The following is a 23,323-nucleotide window of genomic DNA, read 5'->3' as shown; positions in this document are numbered from 1 at the left end:
GTGCAGCATGAACAGTGAAGGGAAAGGCGAGGTGAGAAGTCGTCGACAAGACGAGAAAGCAGCAAGCTGTTTCATATTTTACATTTTTGCTACCCGCTTCAACAATTGACGCTCGGTTGATCTAGTTGGTTATGATGCGGACCTAATACTCTCTCTTGAGCTTAGTCCGATGTCGGCGGTTCGATCCCGCCACTGAGCAGTCTCCTAGACTCGGTTCTTGGTAGTATAGTGGCTAGTATACACGCCTGTCACGCGTGGGACCCGGGTTCAATTCCCGGCCAGGAAGACTCTTTTGCCTTTTTGGACCTTGGGGAGGTCGTCGGCAGCTCGTAGAACGAAGTTCTGGGCGAAAAACGAGAAATCTCGAAGTTTCTCATTCTCTCCTCTGTTGGCTCGCAACGTCTTGCTTTTTGACCGCACTCGCCGTGTGTCACTCATGTGCTCCCTGTGCTACCAGCACTCACCAAGCGGTCGAGAGAAAGCCGCTTCGTGCGCTTGTATGCGAGTGTTTGTCTTTTTGAGCTTGGGTCAATGCCAGTCAACGATGTGCACATTCTGGTCCTCCCGACGGAGGGAGACTCGAGCAATGGACTGCGAGCTCAAGTGAGCATGTTGTAAGGTGGTAAAGCTGAGGAGAACGCTGGAAAGGCCCGGGTACAGTGAGAACAAAGAGCGAAATCGAGAAACTGGTCATCCTCTCATCGAACTTTTTCCGCTCTATCTCTCACTACGCATCCTGTGCTGATGGAGCACCTCGAAGTCAGGTGTCATGCAATGAAAGAGCGAGAGGGGGATGAGAGCTTCTCGATCGCTCAGATACAAACTAGACTTTGGCTATCTTCAGCGATTCAACGAACCTCATAGCTCGTAGCACCTGCACGTCTCACTATAGACGCTTCCTTGCCCACGGTCTCTTCAGCTTGGTGAACACTCTTTTCGCATTCATCTCTCTCCGACTCCTTTCAATGATCGCAAAGAGGCCTGGCTCTATTTCTCCACAGCTTCAACCTCCACGCTATCAACACCAGGCTCCGACGTTTTCTCCATCTCCGTCTTTTGCTTCTTTCTCCCCGCTCCAGACTCGTCCTCATTCGAGACCCTCTTTCCCCCTCGGCTTGACCCAGCCTTGACGCTGTTCACACCTCCTTGATCGACGACTCTCAGACAACTCAACAAGAAACCTCCTCCGCTTGTTAAGCCTGCCATTTCTGGATGGGTTCGACCGGGAAGGACTTGATACCGTCGAAGGAAAGGTTCGTGAATCGTCGGTTGGAGAATGAGGGGATTCGCTCGGAGCGACATGAGGCAGGGGAAGAGAGGCTATAAACGGTGAACAGAGAATCTTAGCGGAAGCCGCGATGAGCCGAGAGCAAAGGAATGAGACGAACCTGAATCGTCGGCGAATGAATCACGATGGAAGCGGAACCGGCCAAGAAAGGTATCAGCCTCTCCACGATTGAATACGGCTCATATTCGCTCGCAACGATTAGCCTGCAAAGCCAGATCTCCGGTCAGTATCGCTAGAAGAGGCGAGATAGAGTTGTTCGACTCACGCATCGTATTCACCCCTGAAGAATTCCTCTCTCGCCAGTCTCGCCTTGTCGAACGTGCTCTTTCGCTTCTTCAACTTGTTCAACTCTCTTTGATTCTTGTTGCGTAGATTCCGTAGTCGCTTGAATTCGCGTTCTTTCTCTTCTTCAGTTTTTCCCTCCTCGACGACCTCGTCCATCTTCGATTCGGGGACGGGTGATTCTCCTGATTCGTTGGCCTCGAGCGGCAAGTCAGGAGGGGTCCAGTCGGGTTCAGTCGCTGCCCAGTGAATGGAACGTATCGGATCTAGATCCGGAGTTTGAGCAAAGTTGAACGTTTCGAGAATATGCAGATCTGGAGGAGAATCGGCGTCGTTGATGATCATGAGAGTGCCAGTACCTGAATGCGAAGACAACGGGACGTTAGTATGAGTTTCCGCTTGTCACGGATGAAACAGAAACTCGCCTCCCATCCTTTCGATGCATCCTCCGACGACTAACCCGCCTGCGTTTTCGACGATCAAGACTCGACTACCTGGTCGCACGTTCGCCATGGCGAGGAGGTTGGCCATCGTATCCGCTCGAATTTCACGAGTTTTCGCCGGAACTCGATCAGAATGGTAGGTCGTCAAGGAGTGAATTGAACAGGGCAGGGGAGTGAACAGAGGGATGTATCTATCACACGGAGAAAGAGGACCAGTTACCACTCGACAGTCAATAGAGAGAGAACGCAGTGCTCACTTGGCTTCTTTTCGTTTCAGATATTTCTCCTTTGAATACTCAGTCTTTAATTCGTACGCCTTGTGTTCCTCGATTTGTTTCTGGATGATTTCCTGTGATAGAATGGCACGAAAGATCCTTTAGCGGATAGCTACAGTAAAGCGGATGTCGAAAAGACTGACTCTACCTGTCGCTCCCGATTCTTTCAACGCCTTGATGTCGACGAAGGTTAGGTTCTGTGCTCCGGTCGAGGTGATGTGTTCATTGTTCGCAGCGGTTTCCTCTGTGCGTTCGACGGGAGTTCGAGATGAGCGAAGGGAAGGACAGGAGTTTTCGATTCGGAAGAAAGAGATGACTTGCCGATTTCGTTCAACGTCGCTTTGACCGCCTCGAGTTGTCCTCCTTCCAGGATCTCGTACGTCTGACCATAAACTCTCCCGACTAGCTCTTTCGCCTTGAAGGAACCTAGTTTTCCGAGGGAGAGGGTGTTGTTGCTGTTCTTGTTCAACTTGACGGGTTTGATCACGCCCGAAGGTAGCTTGATCAACAACGAATCATCTTCCTTGATGAGGTCCCGAGAGATGGTCGTAGTCGAAGAGGAACTCGAAGTAAAGAGTGAACGAGAAGAGGAAGGAGACGGAGTCGAAGCTTCTCCCGACATTTGCGCCTGTGTGCTGGGGATACGGCCAAGAGATCGGGTTCGGTTAGAGAGACGACGAGCGGGATGAAGCCGGTGAAGGAGAAAGAAACGGAACGCTCGATCAACTTTCCCTTCTACCACCCTCTCACCTCGCCAAGTGAATCGATATGGCGACCAGGCGAAGAGTCAAACCAGCCACGAATGGATCGCCATCAGCCTCGCCCGCGAATAGACAAACTCCGCCCAGGAGAAAGCCATCCGTGTTCAAACTCGTAACTTCGCTTGGACGGATCGGTATCTGTATAGCAGCGCTCTACGTACTCTACAAACGGTATACAACGGAGGAAGTATCGACCTCGGTACCAGCTGTAGAGGAGACGTTTGAACCGATTGAAGCGGATCTGCACCGCTCGAACCTCGTCTTGGAGGCTCTACAGGTTCGTCACACGTTTAACTTCAGGCAACGAAGCGAACTGACACAAACTTGACGAAACGGTAGGAGTCGTATCGAGCGTACGAAGAACACGCATTCGGATTCGACGAGCAAGTCGCCAAGTTTTCCTTTTCGTCGCATTTTTATTCACAGCTGACTCTGTCCCGTCAATAGTTTCCACCCAATCTCGAAGACTGGATCCAACATGTCACCGAAAGGTCCGATCGGGTACTTCCTGATCGATTCTCTCGATTCGTTGTGGATCGCGGGAATGAAAGACGAATTCCAACGAGCGCGAGACTGGGTCGCTACGGAACTCGACTTCTCGAAACTTGACGACAAGTACCACACGTTCGAGATTACGATACGAGTACTTGGAGGACTGCTCTCGGCGTATCATCTGTCGGGAGAGCAAGATGTGATGCTCCTGAACAAGGCGGTCGATCTCGCAGACCGCTTATTACCGGCGTTCGAGACGGCAAGTTATTCTTGTTACTCTCAGACTACAGCGAGGGATGGAACAAGCTGACTCTTTCGCACCGTCGCCAGAAAAGTGGACTTCCACTGAGTTTCGTCAATCTCGCCCAACAAAAAGGTATTCCGGATGAGGACAACTATGGGTTGATCAGTGTCGCGGAAGCAGGGTAAGCCGCAGTCCGATCCTGCTCGCCGAGCAATACACTGACACCTTCGCTTGCCCATCGATCAGAACTCTCCAGGTACTCTCAACGCTCTTCTCCCTCTCTGCCCAGACAACCGCATACTGATTGACCTTTTCTTTTGCAGCTCGAGTTCAAATATCTTTCCGAGTTGACGGGCAATCCCGTGTACTGGGAAAAGGTTGAACACGTGAGTCCTCCGCGATCTTGTTTTTTCTTCGCACCAAAGATTGATTACGCCGCCGCGGTTTTATTCAGGCCATGAACGTCATTCGCAAGGCTCCTTCGAAGGATGGCCTGGGTCGCGTTTACGATTGACTGAGTTCGCTCGCTGATCTTTCGCACTTCCTACGCAGAGAATTCGTCGAAGTACCAAAGGTAGGGCTCCCTGTCCTTCACCCTGTACCAAGGTGTAATATCTGACGGTGTTGAAGTGTGATACATGCAGCAAGATCACCTCGTTTGCTTTCTTTCGGCTTCTCTCCTCCTCGGCGCTTCGACTTCTTCCAGCCTTTCGAATCCGCTAGCGCTCCCACCGCTCGAAGACGAATTCTCCGATAGCAATCAGGACGACTGGTATCTCGGCAAAGAACTTCTCAGAACATGCGTCGATACCTATTTTTCAAGCAAAACCGGTCTCGCTCCCGAAGTTCGTTATTCACTCGCTCCTGCCCCATGACAGAGCACTGACCCGCAAAACTCGAATAGATCGTCAACTTCTACACCCCTCGAGGCTCCCCATCGGTTTCTGCCTCTGAGCCCTCAAATCGAGAATGGTTCATCAATTCGCGTCAACTTACCGCACCTGAACCTCCGATTGACGCACGAAACATTCTTCGACCCGAGACGGCCGAGAGTCTGTTCGTAGCGTATCGAGTCACTGGAGATCCGATTTACCGAGAATGGGCAAGTCGACCTCTGTCGTTTTCAATTTTACTTGAGTAATCCTCGCTGACTATTCGGAACGGACGATTACAGGGGTGGAGAATCTTTGAGGCTTTCAAGAAGCATTGTCGTCTCGAGGAAGGAGGATTCGCGAGCATTCGAGATGTTGACCAAGTACCAGCTCAACACGAAGATCGAATGGAAACTTTCTGGATCGTGAGATTCATCCGCTTAACGTTCTTGCAGACGAAGTGAACACTGACGTCTCAGCCTCGGATCGTAGAGCGAAACACTCAAGTATCTCTTATTGCTCTTCTCGGGTCCGGAAGTTTTGCCTCTCGATAAATTCGTCTTCAATACGGAAGCACACCCGCTTCCGGTGTTCACTCCTACTGTACCACGTTCTTCTTAGCTAGATAATCCTCGCAGGTAGAGGGATGAAGCCGGAATCAGGAGGATGAAAGAGGAAAAGCTGGCTGTCCTCTCTCGTTCTTCGCAAAGTTGTAAACTGCAAACTTGGACTCTCCTCGGCCTCCGTATCCGAGAGTGAGAGAGGATGCACCCTGTACCATTTCGAGATCAAGAGTGATTGATAAATGCGAGAATAAGTTAAAAATCAGGCTCGAGCCTTTCCCTTTCCTTTGCCTTCGCCAGTTCCCATCGCGCTGCTGCTGCTGCTGCTACCAGTCGCAACTGCCTTGGCTTTCCCCTTCCCTTTGCTCGATCCACCGACACTTTGACTACTGCTGCTCCCCTCCGCTCCACCGTGACTGTCCAAATCAGCCGAAACGGGTTCCTCGATAGTGGACTTTCCTTTCCCTTTTCCCTTCCCTTCGGAGGATCCTCCTTCCCCAGCGAGCGATTCCGTAGCTACTTTCGCCTTCCCTTTACCCTTGCCATTCGCGGCAGTACCGGAAGCTTTCGATTTCGAAGATGATTTCGTTCCGGACTTTTTCTTCTTCGTCGACGAAGCGGTCGCGGCAGCGGCCGCGTTGAGGACAGTTTGTTCGACTTGACTCGCCGTCTGTTCTGAACCGGCGGGCGAACCAGGACCGACTTCGCCCTCGAGCGCTTCTTCGGTACCATTGCCTCCTTTCGCAACTCGTTTCCCTTTACGCTTCTCAACGGCTGTGTAGAAGAACAAACTAGGCATTAGCGGACGACTCTGTCAGTGCTACATGTCAAGAATGACTCACCTTTGGCAGCAGCGCTGAATCGTTGTTCCTTTCCACACCAAACGTCGCAACCTCTCGCACTCGATCGATCGATGAATTTCGCGACTTCGGGAACTTTCGTGAACCGAGCCGACCATTGACGAGGGAACATGAAGCGGAAGCGTCGACCCATAATGTTAAAACTGTCCAACCTCGAACCGAACGCGGCGAGGTACCGGAGAACGAGGGCCTCGTGATCGTCGTCGTTCAAGATTTCGTCCGGTTGGTAGTAAGGAGGTTCGACCAATTTGAATTCGACGAGGGAGGTTCCGTTATTGATACACGCGAGGCAGAGCACGTTGAACGGCGCGAGCGCTTTCGGAAGGAGTGGATAAGTGACCGAATAAAAGTTTGGCATTTTGGTCGCGTTCATTTTCGAGTGCAACGACATGAGGAAGTTTAGGTTCGGCTTGTTGAGGAAGTGAAGGTACTCGAGGGTAGTCGCCGTCGTCTGGAAATATTCGATCAAGTCGTCCAATGCGGCTTTCGAGACGGGATCGGCCGCAAAGTCGAGCGAGATCGTACGAAGAGTCGCGTTCATCGAAGTGAGGAGAGCCTTGTGGAGAGCGGTCCCATTCGCGAGTGGCAGTTTACCGAATGTGAGCTGGGTGAGCGGGAGGGAGATCGGAGTCGTGTCGGAAGGGTCCTTGAAATCAGCCTTGCAGCACAAGTTCTTGATACCTAATCGCAGGCCGAGGATTCTCCAAGGTCAGACTACGCATTGAGCGGACGGAGAGCAAGGAAGGGACTGACCGGTGAGAGCAGGATGCCTCAAAATATCCCATTCGAGCCATTCCTCGTCCCGTTCTGCCTGACCATCCGTTTCACCCCTGAGAGGGTCGTAAGTGATACTGAACCCTTTCAAGCTCCCTTTCCCTCCAACTCGGTCCAACAACCAATAACTATCGATCCCAAACTGATTGTGCGAGTCGAGATATTCCGTTTCGAGTTCTTCGATCAACCTCCTCGACTCTCTCGAGCGGATTGCCGCCATCGATTCGGGTGAGGCGATTCGAATGTGTCTGTACATGGTCGTCTGGGCCGGTCGTCGCCAAGACCGGCATACGAGGGAACAGGCGTTCAGAGTTGAATAATCCGGATGAGAGATCCATAGCTTGACGTGCGAGAGCCCGGCAAAGTAGAAGATGAGTTCTAGAGTAGTAGCGTTGAGTCGGCTGGATCTCGATGGGTACGTCAGCATCGCTCGAGATAAACAAAGAAGGAGGAAAGATCTCGACTGACCTCGTGCGTCCGGAAGGAGCGGGAGCGTCTGTAGAAGCGGTCTCCATCTTGACCTTCTAGCTCAAGGTCACCGCGAGAGTGTTTCGCGGCTATTTCAGAGTGGTCGAGAATGAGGGAGAGAAAGGGAGAGAGCTTCGTCGCTTCGAAAAGTTTCTTGATCTCTCCAATCCCACAGCACCATGTGAGCCTTCTCGAATATACAAGCATACTTCTCGGAGCTGACTCAATCATATAGGCTAGCTCCTCCCCCAGCAGACGCCCCCGGAAATGACCATTCTTTGGTCGAATTTTCTCCCGATCACTCTGAGCATCCCGCAGCGCTCATTCCGGAGCTCTGTCGGTCGTTCTACAAACTCGGTTGGGTCACTGGTACCGGCGGAGGAATTTCCCTTCGAGACGGGTAGAGTCTCTTTCCCTTTCGTTTTCCCCTTTCTCGAGCTCATGTCGATTTCGCACGCTCGGGGAAAACAGCGAGAAGGTTTACCTAGCTCCTTCAGGAGTACAGAAAGAACGTATCGAACCTCAAGATATCTTTGTCTTGACTCTCAAAGTGCGTTACACTATTCGAACTCGCAAGTTTTCCTTTTTCTCGTTAATCTTACCGCTGTTCCCGTTTCGTCATCTAGGATCGCTCGTTCCTTCGATGGCCTGTACACAAACCCTTGAAGCAATCTCAATGCACTCCTCTCTTCTACAACGCTTATGAACTTCGAGATTGCGGAGCCTGCATCCACGTTCGTTCTATCTCTCCCCCCTCTCTCTCTCGCACCTCTTCACCCAACTCATCCGATTCTCTCCTCGTAGACTCACTCGCAACACGCCGTCATGGTGACTCTCCTCTGGCCCGGTAAAGAGTTCCGGATATCCCATCAAGAAATGATCAAAGGGATGAGGATCGGAGGGATGGGGACCGCGTTGAGCTACCTCGACGAACTCGTCATCCCGATCATTGAGAACACTCCTCAGGAGGAAGATCTCGCGGCGAGTATGGAAAAGGTGAGTTCTTGATCGAAGAAAGGTGTCGAAGAAGTAATCTGACCCTTTTTCCTTCGGGAACGCAGGCTATGAGAGACTACCCCGATGCCGTATGTTAATCTCTACCGATGTCACGGCGCGATAGCTGACTAACCGCCGCTCCTTACCTACCCAGCCTGCTGTGCTCGTAAGAAGACACGGAACTTATTCTTGGGGAGCTGGTGAGTGCAATCTACTCTTCCGCGCGCATGAACTCGCAGCTGACGGCGTTTAAACCCCTTGTGTAGACTGGGAAAAAGCGAAGGGACAAGCTGAATGCCTCGACTACCTACTCGAGGTCGCGGTCAAGATGAAATTAGCTGGAATGGAGACTGTAGGGCTATGAAATTGCTAAACGTCATCTAGATCTCGCGGATCATGCTTTATGGTCTCACGAGAAACGCGCGAGCCAGAGCGGCTGTTTGAACGAATCGGTTTTCGGTTTCATCATTCAATCAATTTCTCTTCCAATCACCACTTCTCCCTCCCGTTTTTTCCACGACCCTAATATCTCCCAATACCATTTCTTCCCCCGCTACCGCTTTCGTCATATCCCACACGGTCAACCCGGCAACCGAAACCCCCATCAACGCTTCCATTTCGACTCCCGTTTTTCCCTCACACGTCGCTCGACACGTGATCTCGATCGAATGATCCGATTCGTTCGGAACGAGAGTGACGGAGAGATGGGAGAGGGAGAGAGGGTGACAGAGGGGAATGAGAGAGGAGGTTTGTTTAGCGGCCATGAGGCCCGCGAGTTGACTGATCGAGAGAACGTCCCCTTTTTTCGTTTGCATCGTCGTTGTTGTCGTCGGAGGAGGAGAGAGAGTATTTGACGAGGACGACGTCGAGGAGGATGAGGGAGAAGTCGAGCCGAAATCGATGAGAGAGAACGCGGCCTCGTTCAGGTAGATTTTCCCTTTCGCCGTTGCTGTTCGAAGCGTTATTTCTTTCGGAGAGACGTCTACCATTGAGGCTTTCCCGCTTCGAGGATCGATGTGGGAGAGTGTCGGAGGGGGGCGAGGTGATTCGGAAGAAGATGTAGATGGGGAAGTGGAGAAGAAACGGAGGGAAGTCGTCGGAGTTCGAGACGGAGGAAGAGTTTTCAGGAGGTGTGTAACGTTTGTCGAGGCGACTAACGGAGATTGTAAACGCTTCGAGTGCCTTCTTCTGGGTTCGACCCGTCGTGTCCGAAAGACTGTGAAACATTCAAGCTTGCTGGTTAGTCGACCGGATCTTGTTTTGACAACACTCTCGAAGGGGAGGTCGGTTGACATACCTGTGTATCGTCGCACATCGAGTGCGACAGAGAGAGAGTTTGATCAGCCACCGATCCCGACCATACTTCCCATCTTTCCATTCTTCTGAATACCGAGCATACCTCCCAACCCATCATGGGCGAATTTCTTGCCCCACACGGCTTTCCCAATCTCTCGAGAGATGATCAAGTCGTTCTCTGGGGTCGAAGGGAGTGATCGGAGGAGAGGTCGAAGGGAAAGGGCGGGAGGTCCGAATAAACAGACCTGATCAAAACAGGTATTAGTAACCGTTCAAAGGATTCGACGCTTCAGAGACACTTACTTTGACTCCGCCATCTGCACCAACTCGTAACCTCGAACAAGTCCCACAAAAGTGATCCGTCATCGAACTGATGAATCCGAACGAACCTTTGTGTCCCCTCACACGATACGCTCGAGTCGTGTCAGATGCCGAATCCTGTAATTTGTCGATGGGAGATTCGAGATTTCGTAGCTGAACTCGAGAGAGGAGTTCCGAAGAAGGGACGAGCTTTGAAGTAGACCAACGGTTCTTCTCGAATGGCATGTATTCGATGAATCGGATCGTGAGGTCTTCTGTTTTGGCCAACTCGACGAAATCGGGAACTTCCATGTCGTTGAGGCCTGTCGAGAAAGCTTTCTCGTCAGCAGATCGCACGAGAAAAGAGATAAGAGGAGGTGAGGATTCACCTTTGATGACGACGCAATTCAGTTTCACTCTCAACCCTTTCTTGTCCCTAAGCTCCTTTGCGACCTCTAACGTCTCCATCACTTTCGAGAACGCCCTCCTTCGCGTCATGAGTTCGTATTTGTGTTCGTCGAGCGTATCGAGTGAAAGGTTGAGATGCGTGAGACCGGCATCGACTAGGGCGGGGAGATGGCGACGTAGAGTAACTCCATTTGAAGTGATCCCTAGGGATTCTATTCGAGGTTTCAGGGCAGAGAGCCGAGCTGTTTCAGAGCGAATCGCAAGAATCAGTTTTTCGTTTTGACAAGCCTGGGACCGGAAGAACGCGAGTCAAAGGAAAGACTGACCAACAACATCGACCAAATCTTTCCTGACCGTAGGTTCACCTCCCGTCAACCTAATCTTCTTCACTCCGTTCTGCACGAACAATTTCGCGGTTCGTTCGATCTCGTCGGTCGTCAAAAGGTCGTCTCGAGGCAATAGGGGTACTCCATCCGAAGGCATACAGTACGTGCAACGGAGGTTACATTTCTCTGTGAGACTGATCCGTAGGTAATCGTGTCGACGACCGAAAGAATCCGTCAAGAACGGAGTCGAACTCGCCGAGGAAGAGGTTGTAGCATCGATTCTAGCGATTCTACGTTGCGCCTGTTGTGCGAATCTAGTCAGTTGAGGAGCTCTCGGGGAGTGGGAGAGACTTACAGCTGCTTGGATAGGGGAAGTCGAGGTGGAATAGGTTCGAGATAAGGATAAGCTGCGCGGTGGAGGCGATTTCCTCCAAGGAGCTGTCACCTTGAACGCCGTACGCGCTCGAATACTCCCACACTGCATATATCGAACGGTCGAAGTCGGGAAGAAGTGAACAAAGTGAAGAGAGAGAGAGAGAATCCCGACGAACCCATTCCGCTCACGGGTTCCGTTTCTTCTCACACCGCCACCTCTTTCCGCTTACCCCAGACGTAACCCTTTGCCCAAGATGATGAAAGTAAGTCCCCTCCTATCTTCAACCTTCCACGCGTCGGGACGATCCTCGATTGATTTCGTTTCATCAAACCAACCCTCTCAACTCACGTCTCCCCTCTCTCTCTCGTACGGTAGATTTGGTCCCTGAAGAAGAACGAGGATGCAGCAGCAAAGAAGAAACCAAAGACTTCGGCCGCGTTGATTCGGGTTCAGAAAGGTTAGTTGAACCTCTCTATCCCTCTCTCGCTCACACGACTCGCCGCCAAGGGGAAGGATCATGCAGGACTGAATCGTGTCGAAGAATATGGGCAAGGTGAACCCGCTGGCGAGCGTCAGCAATTAGGACAATATACGTTCTTGAGTGAAGGAATCGCAACCTTTCGCTTGTCTCAGGGGTTTGAGTGAAACGGGATTCTCTTACGTGCAGCGACTCAAGCTCAAAGGGGACCCTTTTCGCATCAACGGAGGCGAATTCGCCGAGTGTCGATGAGAACTGACCCTCAACCGTTTCTCGTTCTTCTCTCAGATTTGACTGAACTCGACTTGCCTTCAACGATGAAGACTCATTTCCCGAACCCCGAAGACCTCCTCAATTTCGAACTGACCATTACTCCCGACGAAGGTACGCTTTCCAATCCTCCTCATCCTCACTCGCGGGAGAACGTCAAAACTGACTCGTTCGAAATGTTCTCGCTTGATTGGTATGTTGAGGAAACAGGAATGTACAAAGGAGGATCATTCAAATTCACTTTTGCGATCAATAACAACTATCCTCATGATGCTCCTAAAGTGAAATGCGTTCCCAAAGTCAGTTCTTCGTTCCCCTCTCTCTTTCTCTCTTCTTCATCCTGACCTGACTGATCTCTCGACCCTCTCGAGTCTAGATCTATCACCCGAACCTAGATTTATCCGGAAACGTCTGTCTAAACATTTTACGAGAAGATTGGAAACCCGTTTTGAACCTCAACGCCGTCATGGTTGGGATTCAATACCTCTTCTTGGAACCAAACGCTGATGATCCTTTGAACAAAGGTCAGTACCTCGTGGTCTCTTTAGAAGGGAACGATGAGCTGATGAGACTTGTTTGTGGGTGATTTATAGATGCGGCGAACGATTTGAGGGCGAATCGAGATAGGTTCATTCAAAACGTCAAGAGCGCAATGAGGGGTGGTTATGTAGGATCGGAACAGTTCGATGATGTTAGAGTTGGATCCGTACAAAGGTAAAATGATGCGACTCTGCTTCGAAGTCGTTTTTTCTCGTTTGTCTAGATCCTCCTACTGTTATACCCCCTCTCGCTTCCTCACTCTCTGTATCTCTCTGCTTCTAAGCAGACTCTTTCTCGTTACGAGGAAGGGTCTGGATGGCGCAGAAGCTACCTCGTTCTGAGTCTCTCTCCCTGTTTTGTTGAATTTTGTTCTTTTTCGCTCGCTGTTTCTTCACCTCCCTCGCATTACTGCAACCTACGAAATACCTTTCTCTTTCTGCGACAGTCTCCTTGAGAACATCCCTCAGTACCTTGACGGGAAACGATCTCGAGCAATTCCACCAAACGTAATCGAATAGAGTAGAGGGGAAATTCACAAGTCAACAAACTTCTTTGCTTTTCTTCATCTCTCGCTCTTTCACCACTTTCACCTCTCGATACTCACCAACAGCTTACCCTAAGCTACATCTATAAAGATGCCAACGAGATCCGCCCCCTCCAGCAGCGGCAGAGAAGAAGGAAGAGCTACGAAAAAGGTGAAAAGATCCAATTCGACTTCTGGTTCGGGTTCAACTGGTGGAGTACCTCCTCTTGGGAAGTTCCTCGCATCTAGTACGTTATCCCTCTCGAATCCGCCCAGAGGGAACGCGCTGATTGATGTGGGAGATTAGGTGAGAAACCGATTCGAGATAAAGCTGTTGCTTCGCTCACTAAGTTCCTCTCGGCTGGGAAACTACCACTCAAGAATGAAGACGAGAAAGAGGAACTACTGGGAGGGGATTTGGATTGGGATAAAGAGTGGAAGCCGGATTCGAGGTTGGATGAATTGGAGATGGCCAAATTATGGAAAGGGATCTACTACTGTCAGTCACGTCCCGTTCCATCTTATCCGTTACTGAATGTGGTTACTGATGGAAAATGGGTACGGAAATGACAGGTTTCTGGATGTCGGATAAACCTCTGGTTCAACAAGCGCTCGCTCAAACTCTCGCCGATTTAACCCTCATAGTTAGACCGAAGAGTACGAAACCTGAAAAGAATGGAAGAGTAGAAAGAGTGAAGAGTACGATGGCGTTTTTGAAAGGGTTTTGGGTTACAGTGTGTCGAGAATGGGTTGGATTAGATCGATTGAGGTGAGCTTAAATGATTCGCGGTTTGCTCTTTGGATTGTCAAGCTCACTCTGCGTTTGATGACAGGATCGACAAGTTCTATTTACTCATCAGGAGATTCATCGAAGTTGGATTCAAAGTTTTAGAGCGAGAAGATTGGGATCCTAAAGCTATCGAACTTTACAACGAAGTTCTCACCTCTCCAGGAGGTCCTTTACAGTGAGCACCAATCGCTACAACCATCATGACCCAGAGGTCCCTGACTGATGATGTTTCTCGAAAAACCAGTGTCGAATCAGCTAAAACTCCTCATTCCCTCACATTCCATCTCTCCGATATTTTCCTCGACGAACTCGAACGAGTCTCGACCTCCGTTTCCTCCCCTACCGTTCCCCTCGTCGCTCTCCTCCAACCCTACATGCGTACTCTCACCGTCGCCCCTTCTTCGCCAATTTTCGCCCGTCTAATCGAAAAGCTCTTCAAACCACTTTTAATCGCTTTTTTCCCACCTTCTACGAAACCCCAACCTCGTCGACGTAAGAAGGATGGACCTCCTCCTCCTAGACCAGAGTATCCTCAAATCTTGGAACATTGTCTCGAAGCCCAAGGCGAAGGAGAAGCGGAAGGAGAGGGACAAACGAGGGGAGAAGTAGTCGCGAAGAAAGTATTGAAGAGTTTATTCGAGGTCGGAGGTAGACCAGAGGTCGATGAACATAATAGGAGGAAGATTTATCAGTTTGTAGCGGAATCGGAAGTCGATCTCGATTAACCGCGCGTTCGGCTTTCTGGGAAACTGCAATGAGGCTCGATTCGTTGCAAGTTCTAAGAGAATAGGGGTATCGTGAACATAAGTGGTATCAAGACGCGAGAGGGTCTTTCTAAGTGAATAAAATCAGGAAGAGGAGAATACAGAGGACGATTATTAGCACGAGGACGAACCAACTCGATGGTGAATCTGCACGAACGATCAGTATGGTCTCAGCTTCGACCGATTGCCCTCCATCTGAGATCGAATTGAGGGAAGAACTCACTCGAATTATCTCTCATGAATTTATCCATTTTCCTTTGTGCTTTCGCCAATCTCGAAGACGTCGAGTCGACGTGCTGATCCAACTCATCGATCATTCTGGACCATGACGCGAGAGGTACGATCAGTCAGTAAAGTGGACAGATCTATCCGAGGGCGTTCGAAGGATGAAGGTGACGAAAACTCACCGATTCTGATCGTATACTTCCGTTCCGATCACTCTAGCTTGTTCTCTCAGTAGATTGACAGTACCGGCAATATCTGTCAACGTTCGATCTTGTTGTTCCATTAAAAGCTGCCAAAGAAAACGAGCTCGCTCGAGAAAGTCGTCAGCCTCTTCCGCGATGAACGACGTAACGATTCACGGGAGGCGTGGAAGGAGAAGAGGGGAAGAAGACTGACCGATTGATGTTGCATCTCGAATTCGGCGTTGGGATCTCCAGCTTCGAGGTCAGTCTCTGAAGCGGGTCCGAGGGGATCTGATGATTTGTACGTCGAGAGTGAGGGCGGAGGTACGGCATTGTACCGAGATCGATATGCTTCCTGTTCGCATAGTCGAAAGAACGATTAAAATCACGTAGGAAGTGAGGGCAAAAGGACATCGTTCGGTAAACAAGAGCTCAGATGAAAACTTACGGGAGACGGTGACCGACTCGGTGTGACTGGTAGTTTTCTCCGAATGTCCTGCGCCGACGACGCAACAAAGAGACGTTAGCTGCCTTCCAGCTCGTTCTCCTGACATCGAGGATACATACACTGATTTCCTGTTTCACTCTCCTCAAGAATTCCTTCCTCTCCCTCACTTCACTCATCTCGATCCCCAATCTCCTCGCGACCCCAGGTTCCTCAATCGCTTGTACGCTCTCCTCGAGTTCCTCGATATCGGGTTTGATCGCAGACAGTGCGGCTCGGAGCTCGGAGAGAGTCCAGTCGTTCGAGTCGCGCGTGTAGGCTCCGGAGAGTAAGGTGACGCTTTCTAGTGCATTCTCCACCTCGGATTTCACTTGATAGTAGGGATCTTGATCCATGCTGTTAAGATTCAGGGGGAGGACTGTCGGAAGTGGAAGAGGGGGGAGGATCCGAATCAATTGACAGCTGCAGGAGTCGGGGACCGAGGGGAGACAAGTCGTAGAGCAAGGTCGGCTATCGCCGGAGGCGTTTCGAGCAGGTGTCGGGTCAAGAGAGAAGAAGTCCATCATCACTAAACTTTGATCTCTTTCCTCCTCTTCCTCTCCGAATAACTCGCCCAGACGTATCAGAGATGAAGGTAGTTGTTACAGGTGCATCTGGCTTCCTCGGGAGGGCGGTCTATGCTGAATTCGCCAAGAAGCAGGACATCGAAGGTGAGCAGACTCTCCGATTTCCTCCTCAGAGCTGCAGAAGAGCCTAATGCTGACAGCTGTACATCTAGTCACTGGATTTTGCTTCTCGCGAGGGAATGAGACCTTGCGCCAACTCGATCTGAACGATTCAAACGCGACTCGACAACTCCTCAAAGAACTCAAGCCTGACATTGTCGTTCATTGCGCCGCGGAGCGTAAACCCGACGTATGCGAATGTACTCCCGACAAAGCCCGCAACCTCAACGTTGTCGCGACTTCGAACCTCGCTCGACTCTCGTCCTCTCTCGGCTTCTTCCTTCTATACGTTTCGACCGACTACGTATTCCCCGGTAACGCTCCTCCACAAGGTTACGACGTCGACGACGAGCCAGCCCCGACGAATCTGTACGGAATCACGAAACACGAAGGCGAGAAAGTCGTTCTTGAAGAACAAGGAGCGAAAGCAACTGTCTTGCGCATTCCTGTCTTGTGCGGTCCAGCCTTGTCAAACTCGGAATCGGCCGTCAATTGTCTTTACGACGTCGTGGTACAAGCAGCAAAGAAGGAGAAGGCCGCAAAGATGGACGATTGGGCGGCGCGGATGCCGACCAACACGGTCGACATCGCGAGGGTGATTGCTCAACTCTCAGGTAGGACTCTCACGATCCCCCTGCGACACCTTTGCGAGATACTGAGATCCTAACCTCGTTCCAGAACTGTCACTCAAGCAATCGTTGCCCCCAATTCTTCACTATTCCGCTCAAGAATGCTTCACAAAATACGAAATCTCGCAAATCTTTGCGCGATCCCATTCTCCCCCACTTGTGCTCGAAGACAATTGGTTCGTACGAGACGCCGCGGGACCTCAACCTGGAGATACCGTTCGTCCGAAGGATTGTCATTTATCGAACGTGAGTCATGACCTCGATCTTTGCGAACGAATCCCGAGAGTAGAACGCTGACTCGCCCGCGAATCGCTACAGCGAGCATTGGAGCAACTCGGAATTGATTGCAAGACTGCTCAGACGTTCGAAGAGTGGGCGAAGGAATTCGTGCGGGGACAAGAAGAGTAGAATTAGAAGGAAAGGAAGAAATTTGGTATAACATAGGAAGAAGGGTATCATTGGTTCTCATCTATCGATGTCTCAGGAAGTTCAGAACACTACACAACTCACGCGCGAGGCCAGATTAGCTCGATTCCACTCGTTCAAAAAGTGAGAGCGGAACTCACGTAAACGCATGCCTTGTCTCGCTATCACGAATCTCACTCCAGTCTTTGCTTTCTCCTCGAGTTCATTCAACTCTCGTTCGATCCTCTCATGTACCGTTTCCTCCACCAAGTCCACCTTCAACTCTTCTTCCTCCCCTTCATCTCCGTCTCCTAGTTTGATCCCGTCAATTTCGGTCGGACTGAGCTCGAGTGACGTTCGGTACTGCTGCTGAGGAGATCGAATACGAGGAGTCGAATCAGGATCCACTGACCCTGGGGTCGAATTCCGACGGACGAAATCTCCCTCTTCCGAGTCGTCGCGCACAGCTGCGAGAGTTGAAGAAGCTGACGATTTGCGGGATGGCGAGACAAACGGGGACGAGAAAGCGACTGCCGATGAAGACGGTGGAGGTTGAAAGGGTGAACCTCTCCGCGTCGATACCGGAGACGAGTTTGCGGAGAACGGAGGGAACGAGGACTGCGACAATTGAACAGAGGGTCGTCGTAGCGGAACGGTAGCTATAGGAGGTGACATCGAAAGTGGGGAGAGTGGTGACAGGGGCGAATTGCTGTCAGAGGGTGATCCTCCTTTCATCGTTGTCGAAACGAGCTCGAGGGGATGGGGTTTGTGTCTCTTTGGCGCTGGTGAAGAAGGTTCGTCCGGAGTGAAGATGTCGTCTTTGATGTGTTGAATCACGACTGTTCACGTTGAGCCTGGGTCTCAGCTTGTGCTCCTAGCTGCAGGGAATCGAGCAGAGACACTCACCATGGACTCCCGCGAGAGGTTCCGCGGCTTTCTCAAGGTTTCTCCGTTGTCGCTCTTCTTGTACGAGCCCAGAGAGTACCTGTAGCTCTTCGAGCACGAAAGGTGGTGACAAGTGACCGAAGAGTTTATCCTGAGGTTGAGAGGACTGGGACCGAACGGTAAGCTGGTCAGCGGGCGCAGACTGAGGGAGAAGCTGATCTCGTATAGGCTTACTGGATAGCTACATTCGAGAAAGATGACGTTGAGCTTCGAATCGACGATTTTGGGTGCCGCCGCTTCCCAAACTTTCCGCGTTCTCGGATCGCACGAAATCGAATCTACAACCAGAGTGTCAGCACGTGTACCAGATATGAGGTGGATCGGGAGTCACATACCGGGTTCGACGTCTCCGAAGAAGAGAAACTCTGACATGGTTTCTTCGTTCCGGACGAAGAACGCTGTCGAAACGTAACTCTCTTTCGTGTCGACAGTCGAATGAGCAGGGTCGGTGCCATGCGATACTGGAATCGCAGTTGCCGTGAGACCGCGAGCTAAAGGGAATCTTGATCCGGAAGAAGCTGAATCTGCGCCGCCCTCGAGTTCGCGCCACACGTACGCTTTTCCTCTCATCGACCCCGTTGCGTCCCTCGTCCCAAGATTCGGCCAGACTCCGAAGTTCCTACGCAAAGAGCGATCAATGAGTCGGAGGTTAGCGAGATGTCCAGACAGGAAAGTGAAACCATCCTCACATGATGTTTTCGAGGTTCTGAATCGTACTAGGCAGTCCATACACGCTCTTCGGAGCGAGTTGAACCGCTGCAGAGGATATGACGAGTCCGGCGATATGATCTAGATGTGCATGGGTGATACTGAACGATCTGTGCGATTCAAGAAAAGCGTATCAGTTCCCTCCAATCCGAAGATGATTCTCGTCGTTGTACAAGAGCAGGAGAGCTCAACTCACCTTATTGACTCCCAAACCTTCCCTGCGTTTTTACCTCCGCCGTCTCGTCGCTCAACCGCAATCGTTTCGTTCTTCTCCAACTCTAAGTCGAAGTCTTCAAAAGCTTGAGGATACCTCTCTATCAGAGACGCAATCGCTCCTATCGTCGATCCACCTGTCATCGAAACGAAAGTCTCGTGAGCTACGTTTCGAGGACTCCAAGCTTTGATGGTGAACTTACCTTCGAGCGCAGCGCAACCATCCTTCCACGCTTGTTGCCTGGCTTTGACCAAGTAGCATGATAGATTCGTCTCCAGAGGTCCTCCTCCACATCCCTTCACACGAGAATAGAACGGGGAACGTCAGTTTTGGGAAGAAAGGCTCTAGTTCTGTAACCACAATTGAACGGGTAGACTAGGAGCTCACCACGACCAGAAGATCGAACGAGGGCTCGTAGACTGTCTGTCTCAAATCTAAATGACTAGAGGAAGCCGGAGGTAGAGGAGGAAGGGGAGTTTGTTGACTTGAGGTGGGGCTTGAATTGTTGAAGGAATCAGGCGGAACGAGGACCATTGACTGAGAGTAAAGCCTGGGGTTTGCGCAGAGATCGGGTAGGTAGAGTCGCAAGGTAGATTGAGAGTGAGCCGTCAAAGAGAGAACAAAGTTTCATCTCTTTCTTCGTTTCCTGCCTTCATCTGACTCTCCCTGATCTTCTCGAGCTAGTACAATCAATCAATGCCAACAGAGCTACTGCCTTTCCCTCCCTCCTACGTCGTCGGTGAGTTCGCTCCACCTCATTTCGTCATTGATTGAACACTTTCTTACCTTCTCCCTCCCTCTCCTGGGTTCTTCAGTCGGAGCGTACCGCCTCTGTACGGATCGGAATCTCTATGAACCAATCTGGACCCGATCACGACAATCGCTAAAGCGGGCAGCCCTCTTTTGCATTCCGCTGCTTCTCCTCTCCTTCCCGCTCACCCGCCTCTACGTTGTCTACATTCTCTCACGTTCTCCATTCTCCCCGAAGAACATTCACGATGCTCAACTACTGGGAGTCAGTCCCGTGCAGTACACGACATGGATGTTGGTCCTCGGTCAAGTCACGTTTATCGTCGAATGGATGTTGAAACGAGAGCTCAAGAAGAGTAGAACAGAAGTTTATGATCGTACGGTACAGAGTAGAGGTAAACGTGAGTCCTCCTTCCTGCCCACTCGAGTGAGACGCAGGAAATGAAGCTCACTCTGAATCGTTCGTGCAGCGACGGAGTTTTGGCAGCCGTACGTCGAGGAATGGAAGGTACCACCGTTTGACCGAGCGAAGAGAAGTGCGGAACGCCAAAGCTTCTACAAGAAGCTCGCGTCCCCAATCTTCAGAATGCTCGTGCTGAGAGGTGAGCTCAAAATATTCCCTAGCTGGTGAGCTCTACGAAAACTGACTCTCTCTCACACTCTGCGCAGTACTCCTTACTCCATTGTCGTTTATCCCTGGTCTTGCGCTCTGCGTCATGAGCTCGATCCGAGCACTCACTCTCGCTCGAACGTTGCACGAACCAGTGAGTCTTAATTCAGCAAGAGATCCGCGCCCAGAACTCACCTCCTTCTCGCTGGATCCTGCAGTATTTCAAATCGAAACGAATGACACCGAGCGAGGTCGAACTATGGATGGTGGAACGTCAGAAGGAGTACAGAATGTTTGGATTCTGCGCTGCTCTCGCCGAACGAATTCCTCTCTTTGGTCTAATCTTCTCCATCTCGAATCGAATCGGGGCAGCGATGTACGCACACGATGTGGGTACCTCATACAATCTTCTTGAATCGTACGGTTACTGATCCAGCCTCTTCATCGACGGCAGCTCGAGAAACGTCAACACGAGTTTTCGTCCGGAACGCGCACGGCGACAAAAGTGTACGAATCAAAGACGGCTAGGATCGCAGATATGCAGGCACAATCGGGGATCCCAGAAGAGGTTGTTCACGGAGTCGGAGGGTATCCATCTCGGAAACAAGCGGTGAAGATTCTGAAAGATGGCACAGAAATCGGGAAACCCATGAATCAACCTCCTAGTCTGCCTCCGAGATAGTCGCAACACAATGTAAGGTCTCACATGTCATCCCCCATTTCGAGAGCGTGCGTGGATGTTCTGGACGAGAAAGGGGAGAGCAAGAGTCACTGAATTAGATTTTCAAGATCCTTCGTCTCCACTGTCACCTTCCGCAAAACCGGTCGACTTCTCCCTTCCGCCGTTCGTCGCTGAGACTGAACCACCAGCTCCTCCTCCTCCTCCTGCGCCTGACCCGTTCGCTCCGACGAGTTGCTTTGCGACTGCTACCGTCTCTTCGTCTTCGCTCTCTTCCATCGGTGAATCTTCTTCTGCCGACTTCACACCGGCTCCTGATGACTCTGCCCTCACGCCGTTTTGATCTCGAGCGGACTGCGAATTCGACCCTCCCGAAGGTTGTTCGCCGGTCGAATTCGCTCCATTCTCGTTGCCTGGTAGAGCCTTCCTGCAGAGTCTTCCGACAATTTCAAGTCATTTTCAGCTAAGCGTACACAGGGACGGAGGAGAGAGGAGAAGAACGGGAGCTCACTTTTCAAAGTAGTTCAAAAGAGGTTTCATCTCGTTCAATTTGTCGTACAGCGTTTGCAACTGTTTCGATTGGCCTTGGCTCGCCTTGTCGAGTTTCGTCGTCGTATCCTCGAGAGAACCGATCGATTCAGACATTTTGAAGAGACGGTCACGGAGAAGAGGAGTGATGTCGAATAACGAAAGGTTTTCGAAATCGGTTTCCGACATTGTTGACGCGATGAATTCGTGGAGTCCCCGAAGTAGGTTCGATTCCGATTCCGTGTTGCCCGGGAGTGAAGAGAGTCTGTCTGAGAGGTCTTTGAATGATTGCTGGAGCTGAGTTGGGTGAGACGGCGACGAAGGAAGAGGAAGTTCGAAAGAAGCGATCTGGATTTGTATCTACGGCACAACAGTCGGGGTCAGCGAGCGGTTCCTCGAGAGCGAATGCAGCCTCGCAAATATCGGACTGACCTTGTTTTGCAAATCTTCCAGTTCCGTCTTAACATCTCGACGGCTGATGTTCTCGACACTGTTCTCGTCCTCTTCCACCCTCTTGCGTTTTCCCAAACTACTCTCCGCACGATTCAACCTTTCCTTCAGCTGTTCAAGCTCTGTCCTGAGGTTCTCGACTTCGCCGTTTGGTTGAGTTACCGGAGATTGAATGCTCGTGGTGCCTCCGACTGGTTGAGCTCTCCTCCTCGGATCGGTTGTCTTGTTCTCCAACGCGTGCAACCTCTGCTCGAACTTCTGGTCCTTGTCGGCGATTTCCTGTCGAAGTTGAACTCGTTCTTTGTCGGAACGTGCGAGACTTTGTTCGAGTTGTTCGATCCTCGCGAGAGCGGCTGTGAGCGCCTGATTCGTCGGAGGGACCGACGTAGAGCGATCCATGAAGGTCGAGGGCTGAGTCGTCGTCGTCGAAGGTGCAGAAGAAGAAGGAGAGGACGAGGAAGAAGATTTGAGTGCCTCGACTTCTCGTTTCAAGACTTCGATCTTCTTGTCGGCCAAATCCGTTCCGATTCGATCCACCAGCTGCATCAATAATCCTCCCAAATTGTCGACTACGGCCGTCCCCAACGTCTCTCGCTCTTTTCTTTCTCGTTCACTGATCTGTCTCATGCCTTCGTCCCAGAGTTTCCTGAGTTCTTCCGCTTCCTCACTCGCCAAATCACTCATCTCAAACGAACCGGAAGTCGTAGTCGAGGCGGATTCGAGGGTCTGGGATTGAAGTTTGAAGAGCTGAAGAATTTGAGAAAGGATCGATTCGAGTTTCGCTTTGAGCGCTGTGTCGGCGGGGTAGACTGTCGGAGAGAGTGAGGCGTAGGGAATAGGTACTGAAGCTTGTTGTGGGAGAGAATTGCTGCGAGACGGTCCAGCCGCGACGGAGGAAGAGGCAAATGGTGGAGGGGGAGCTGGCGGAAAAGGTCGAGTTCGGCCGCCGTTCGGCCCTGGTGGTACATCTCCTCCTCGTACGTGTCCAGTCGCATTCGTAAAGGCGTTGCTTTGGTGTGAGGTGGAGGAAGGGCCTGAAGGAGGAGGGCGGGATTCGATGGGAGATCGAGAAGAACCCGACGCAACACGCTTCTTCGGTTGGATGAACAGAGAGCTCATCCTGACGTTGAATGTTGGGGCTCTGTTCTCTTCGTCGTGTGGTCGAGCGAGAGGAGGAGGGCGAAAGGAAGCTACTGAGAACGAAGGCAATGGACCGCGAGGAAAGTCAGCTCAGCGTGCGCCTACTCCAGTCTGTGTTTGACTGCACGGGGTAGAGAGCTCATAGTGGTACCATCTCGTTCTCCTTCCTTGACCAAGGCGCCAAATTGTTAGATCAACAACCCGACCTGTGTTACTGCCCCCTTTGCTCCGCTATCGATACCAGCGCTATACTGACTGCGCAAGTATATGCCCCTGACCCCTAATAGAGCTAGACAAGG

General features: G+C 51.2%; 12 protein-coding genes across 12 annotated transcripts; 6 read left to right on the top strand and 6 right to left on the bottom strand.

Annotated features, from left to right (window-relative positions):
• Positions 1-987: 987 nt before the first annotated feature.
• On the bottom strand, positions 988-2,910 carry GCD10 (tRNA 1-methyladenosine methyltransferase subunit GCD10; the record flags this gene model as incomplete). The annotated part of the gene is made up of 7 exons (XM_076634826.1): positions 988-1,320; positions 1,389-1,491; positions 1,554-1,929; positions 1,996-2,204; positions 2,271-2,362; positions 2,432-2,532; positions 2,610-2,910. The coding sequence occupies 7 exons, from the start codon at positions 2,908-2,910 to the stop codon at positions 988-990; spliced, it is 1,515 nt and encodes a 504-aa protein (XP_076485205.1).
• A 146-nt stretch (positions 2,911-3,056) lies between these two features.
• JCM6883_000129 (glycoside hydrolase family 47 protein) lies at positions 3,057-5,278 on the top strand (the record flags this gene model as incomplete). Its single annotated transcript, XM_076634825.1, has 10 exons — positions 3,057-3,326; positions 3,389-3,432; positions 3,497-3,800; positions 3,872-3,966; positions 4,032-4,041; positions 4,109-4,171; positions 4,430-4,630; positions 4,690-4,887; positions 4,960-5,082; positions 5,150-5,278. The coding sequence occupies 10 exons, from the start codon at positions 3,057-3,059 to the stop codon at positions 5,276-5,278; spliced, it is 1,437 nt and encodes a 478-aa protein (XP_076485204.1).
• Positions 5,279-5,482: 204 nt separating this feature from the next.
• Positions 5,483-7,369, bottom strand: JCM6883_000128 (uncharacterized protein; the record flags this gene model as incomplete). The annotated part of the gene is made up of 4 exons (XM_076634824.1): positions 5,483-5,994; positions 6,063-6,761; positions 6,834-7,255; positions 7,323-7,369. 4 exons carry the CDS (start codon positions 7,367-7,369, stop codon positions 5,483-5,485), a joined length of 1,680 nt encoding a protein of 559 aa, XP_076485203.1.
• Positions 7,370-7,431: 62 nt separating this feature from the next.
• MDE1 (methylthioribulose 1-phosphate dehydratase MDE1) lies at positions 7,432-8,682 on the top strand (the record flags this gene model as incomplete). Its single annotated transcript, XM_076634823.1, has 8 exons — positions 7,432-7,471; positions 7,563-7,722; positions 7,794-7,872; positions 7,949-8,056; positions 8,127-8,318; positions 8,384-8,407; positions 8,473-8,518; positions 8,585-8,682. The coding sequence occupies 8 exons, from the start codon at positions 7,432-7,434 to the stop codon at positions 8,680-8,682; spliced, it is 747 nt and encodes a 248-aa protein (XP_076485202.1).
• Positions 8,683-8,791: 109 nt separating this feature from the next.
• On the bottom strand, positions 8,792-11,132 carry JCM6883_000126 (uncharacterized protein; the record flags this gene model as incomplete). Its single annotated transcript, XM_076634822.1, has 6 exons — positions 8,792-9,534; positions 9,667-9,859; positions 9,918-10,237; positions 10,304-10,564; positions 10,649-10,949; positions 11,004-11,132. The coding sequence occupies 6 exons, from the start codon at positions 11,130-11,132 to the stop codon at positions 8,792-8,794; spliced, it is 1,947 nt and encodes a 648-aa protein (XP_076485201.1).
• Positions 11,133-11,277: 145 nt separating this feature from the next.
• UBC12 (NEDD8-conjugating protein UBC12) lies at positions 11,278-12,490 on the top strand (the record flags this gene model as incomplete). Its single annotated transcript, XM_076634821.1, has 6 exons — positions 11,278-11,286; positions 11,400-11,481; positions 11,791-11,886; positions 11,983-12,071; positions 12,149-12,296; positions 12,366-12,490. 6 exons carry the CDS (start codon positions 11,278-11,280, stop codon positions 12,488-12,490), a joined length of 549 nt encoding a protein of 182 aa, XP_076485200.1.
• Positions 12,491-12,947: 457 nt separating this feature from the next.
• On the top strand, positions 12,948-14,350 carry RRP1 (Rrp1p; the record flags this gene model as incomplete). The annotated part of the gene is made up of 5 exons (XM_076634820.1): positions 12,948-13,083; positions 13,143-13,334; positions 13,409-13,604; positions 13,669-13,800; positions 13,870-14,350. The coding sequence occupies 5 exons, from the start codon at positions 12,948-12,950 to the stop codon at positions 14,348-14,350; spliced, it is 1,137 nt and encodes a 378-aa protein (XP_076485199.1).
• A 109-nt stretch (positions 14,351-14,459) lies between these two features.
• JCM6883_000123 (uncharacterized protein) lies at positions 14,460-15,636 on the bottom strand (the record flags this gene model as incomplete). The annotated part of the gene is made up of 6 exons (XM_076634819.1): positions 14,460-14,536; positions 14,613-14,707; positions 14,797-14,903; positions 15,011-15,151; positions 15,245-15,292; positions 15,364-15,636. The coding sequence occupies 6 exons, from the start codon at positions 15,634-15,636 to the stop codon at positions 14,460-14,462; spliced, it is 741 nt and encodes a 246-aa protein (XP_076485198.1).
• A 233-nt stretch (positions 15,637-15,869) lies between these two features.
• On the top strand, positions 15,870-17,003 carry JCM6883_000122 (dTDP-4-dehydrorhamnose reductase family protein; the record flags this gene model as incomplete). The annotated part of the gene is made up of 4 exons (XM_076634818.1): positions 15,870-15,951; positions 16,020-16,580; positions 16,645-16,841; positions 16,914-17,003. The coding sequence occupies 4 exons, from the start codon at positions 15,870-15,872 to the stop codon at positions 17,001-17,003; spliced, it is 930 nt and encodes a 309-aa protein (XP_076485197.1).
• An 81-nt stretch (positions 17,004-17,084) lies between these two features.
• Positions 17,085-19,401, bottom strand: PDE1 (3',5'-cyclic-nucleotide phosphodiesterase PDE1; the record flags this gene model as incomplete). The annotated part of the gene is made up of 9 exons (XM_076634817.1): positions 17,085-17,092; positions 17,162-17,839; positions 17,907-18,051; positions 18,120-18,223; positions 18,281-18,564; positions 18,635-18,763; positions 18,850-19,003; positions 19,070-19,163; positions 19,255-19,401. The coding sequence occupies 9 exons, from the start codon at positions 19,399-19,401 to the stop codon at positions 17,085-17,087; spliced, it is 1,743 nt and encodes a 580-aa protein (XP_076485196.1).
• A 162-nt stretch (positions 19,402-19,563) lies between these two features.
• Positions 19,564-20,909, top strand: JCM6883_000120 (uncharacterized protein; the record flags this gene model as incomplete). The annotated part of the gene is made up of 6 exons (XM_076634816.1): positions 19,564-19,606; positions 19,683-20,018; positions 20,088-20,219; positions 20,287-20,381; positions 20,446-20,616; positions 20,682-20,909. The coding sequence occupies 6 exons, from the start codon at positions 19,564-19,566 to the stop codon at positions 20,907-20,909; spliced, it is 1,005 nt and encodes a 334-aa protein (XP_076485195.1).
• Positions 20,910-21,011: 102 nt separating this feature from the next.
• On the bottom strand, positions 21,012-23,003 carry JCM6883_000119 (uncharacterized protein; the record flags this gene model as incomplete). The annotated part of the gene is made up of 3 exons (XM_076634815.1): positions 21,012-21,333; positions 21,418-21,794; positions 21,867-23,003. 3 exons carry the CDS (start codon positions 23,001-23,003, stop codon positions 21,012-21,014), a joined length of 1,836 nt encoding a protein of 611 aa, XP_076485194.1.
• Positions 23,004-23,323: the final 320 nt, after the last annotated feature.

Source organism: Sporobolomyces salmoneus, assembly GCF_050403485.1.
Source record: "Sporobolomyces salmoneus JCM6883 DNA, S_salmoneus_JCM6883_v1_ctg72, whole genome shotgun sequence".
Classification (NCBI taxonomy): Eukaryota; Fungi; Basidiomycota; class Microbotryomycetes; order Sporidiobolales; family Sporidiobolaceae; genus Sporobolomyces; species Sporobolomyces salmoneus.
This window is presented reverse-complemented; position numbering and strand designations above follow the sequence as displayed.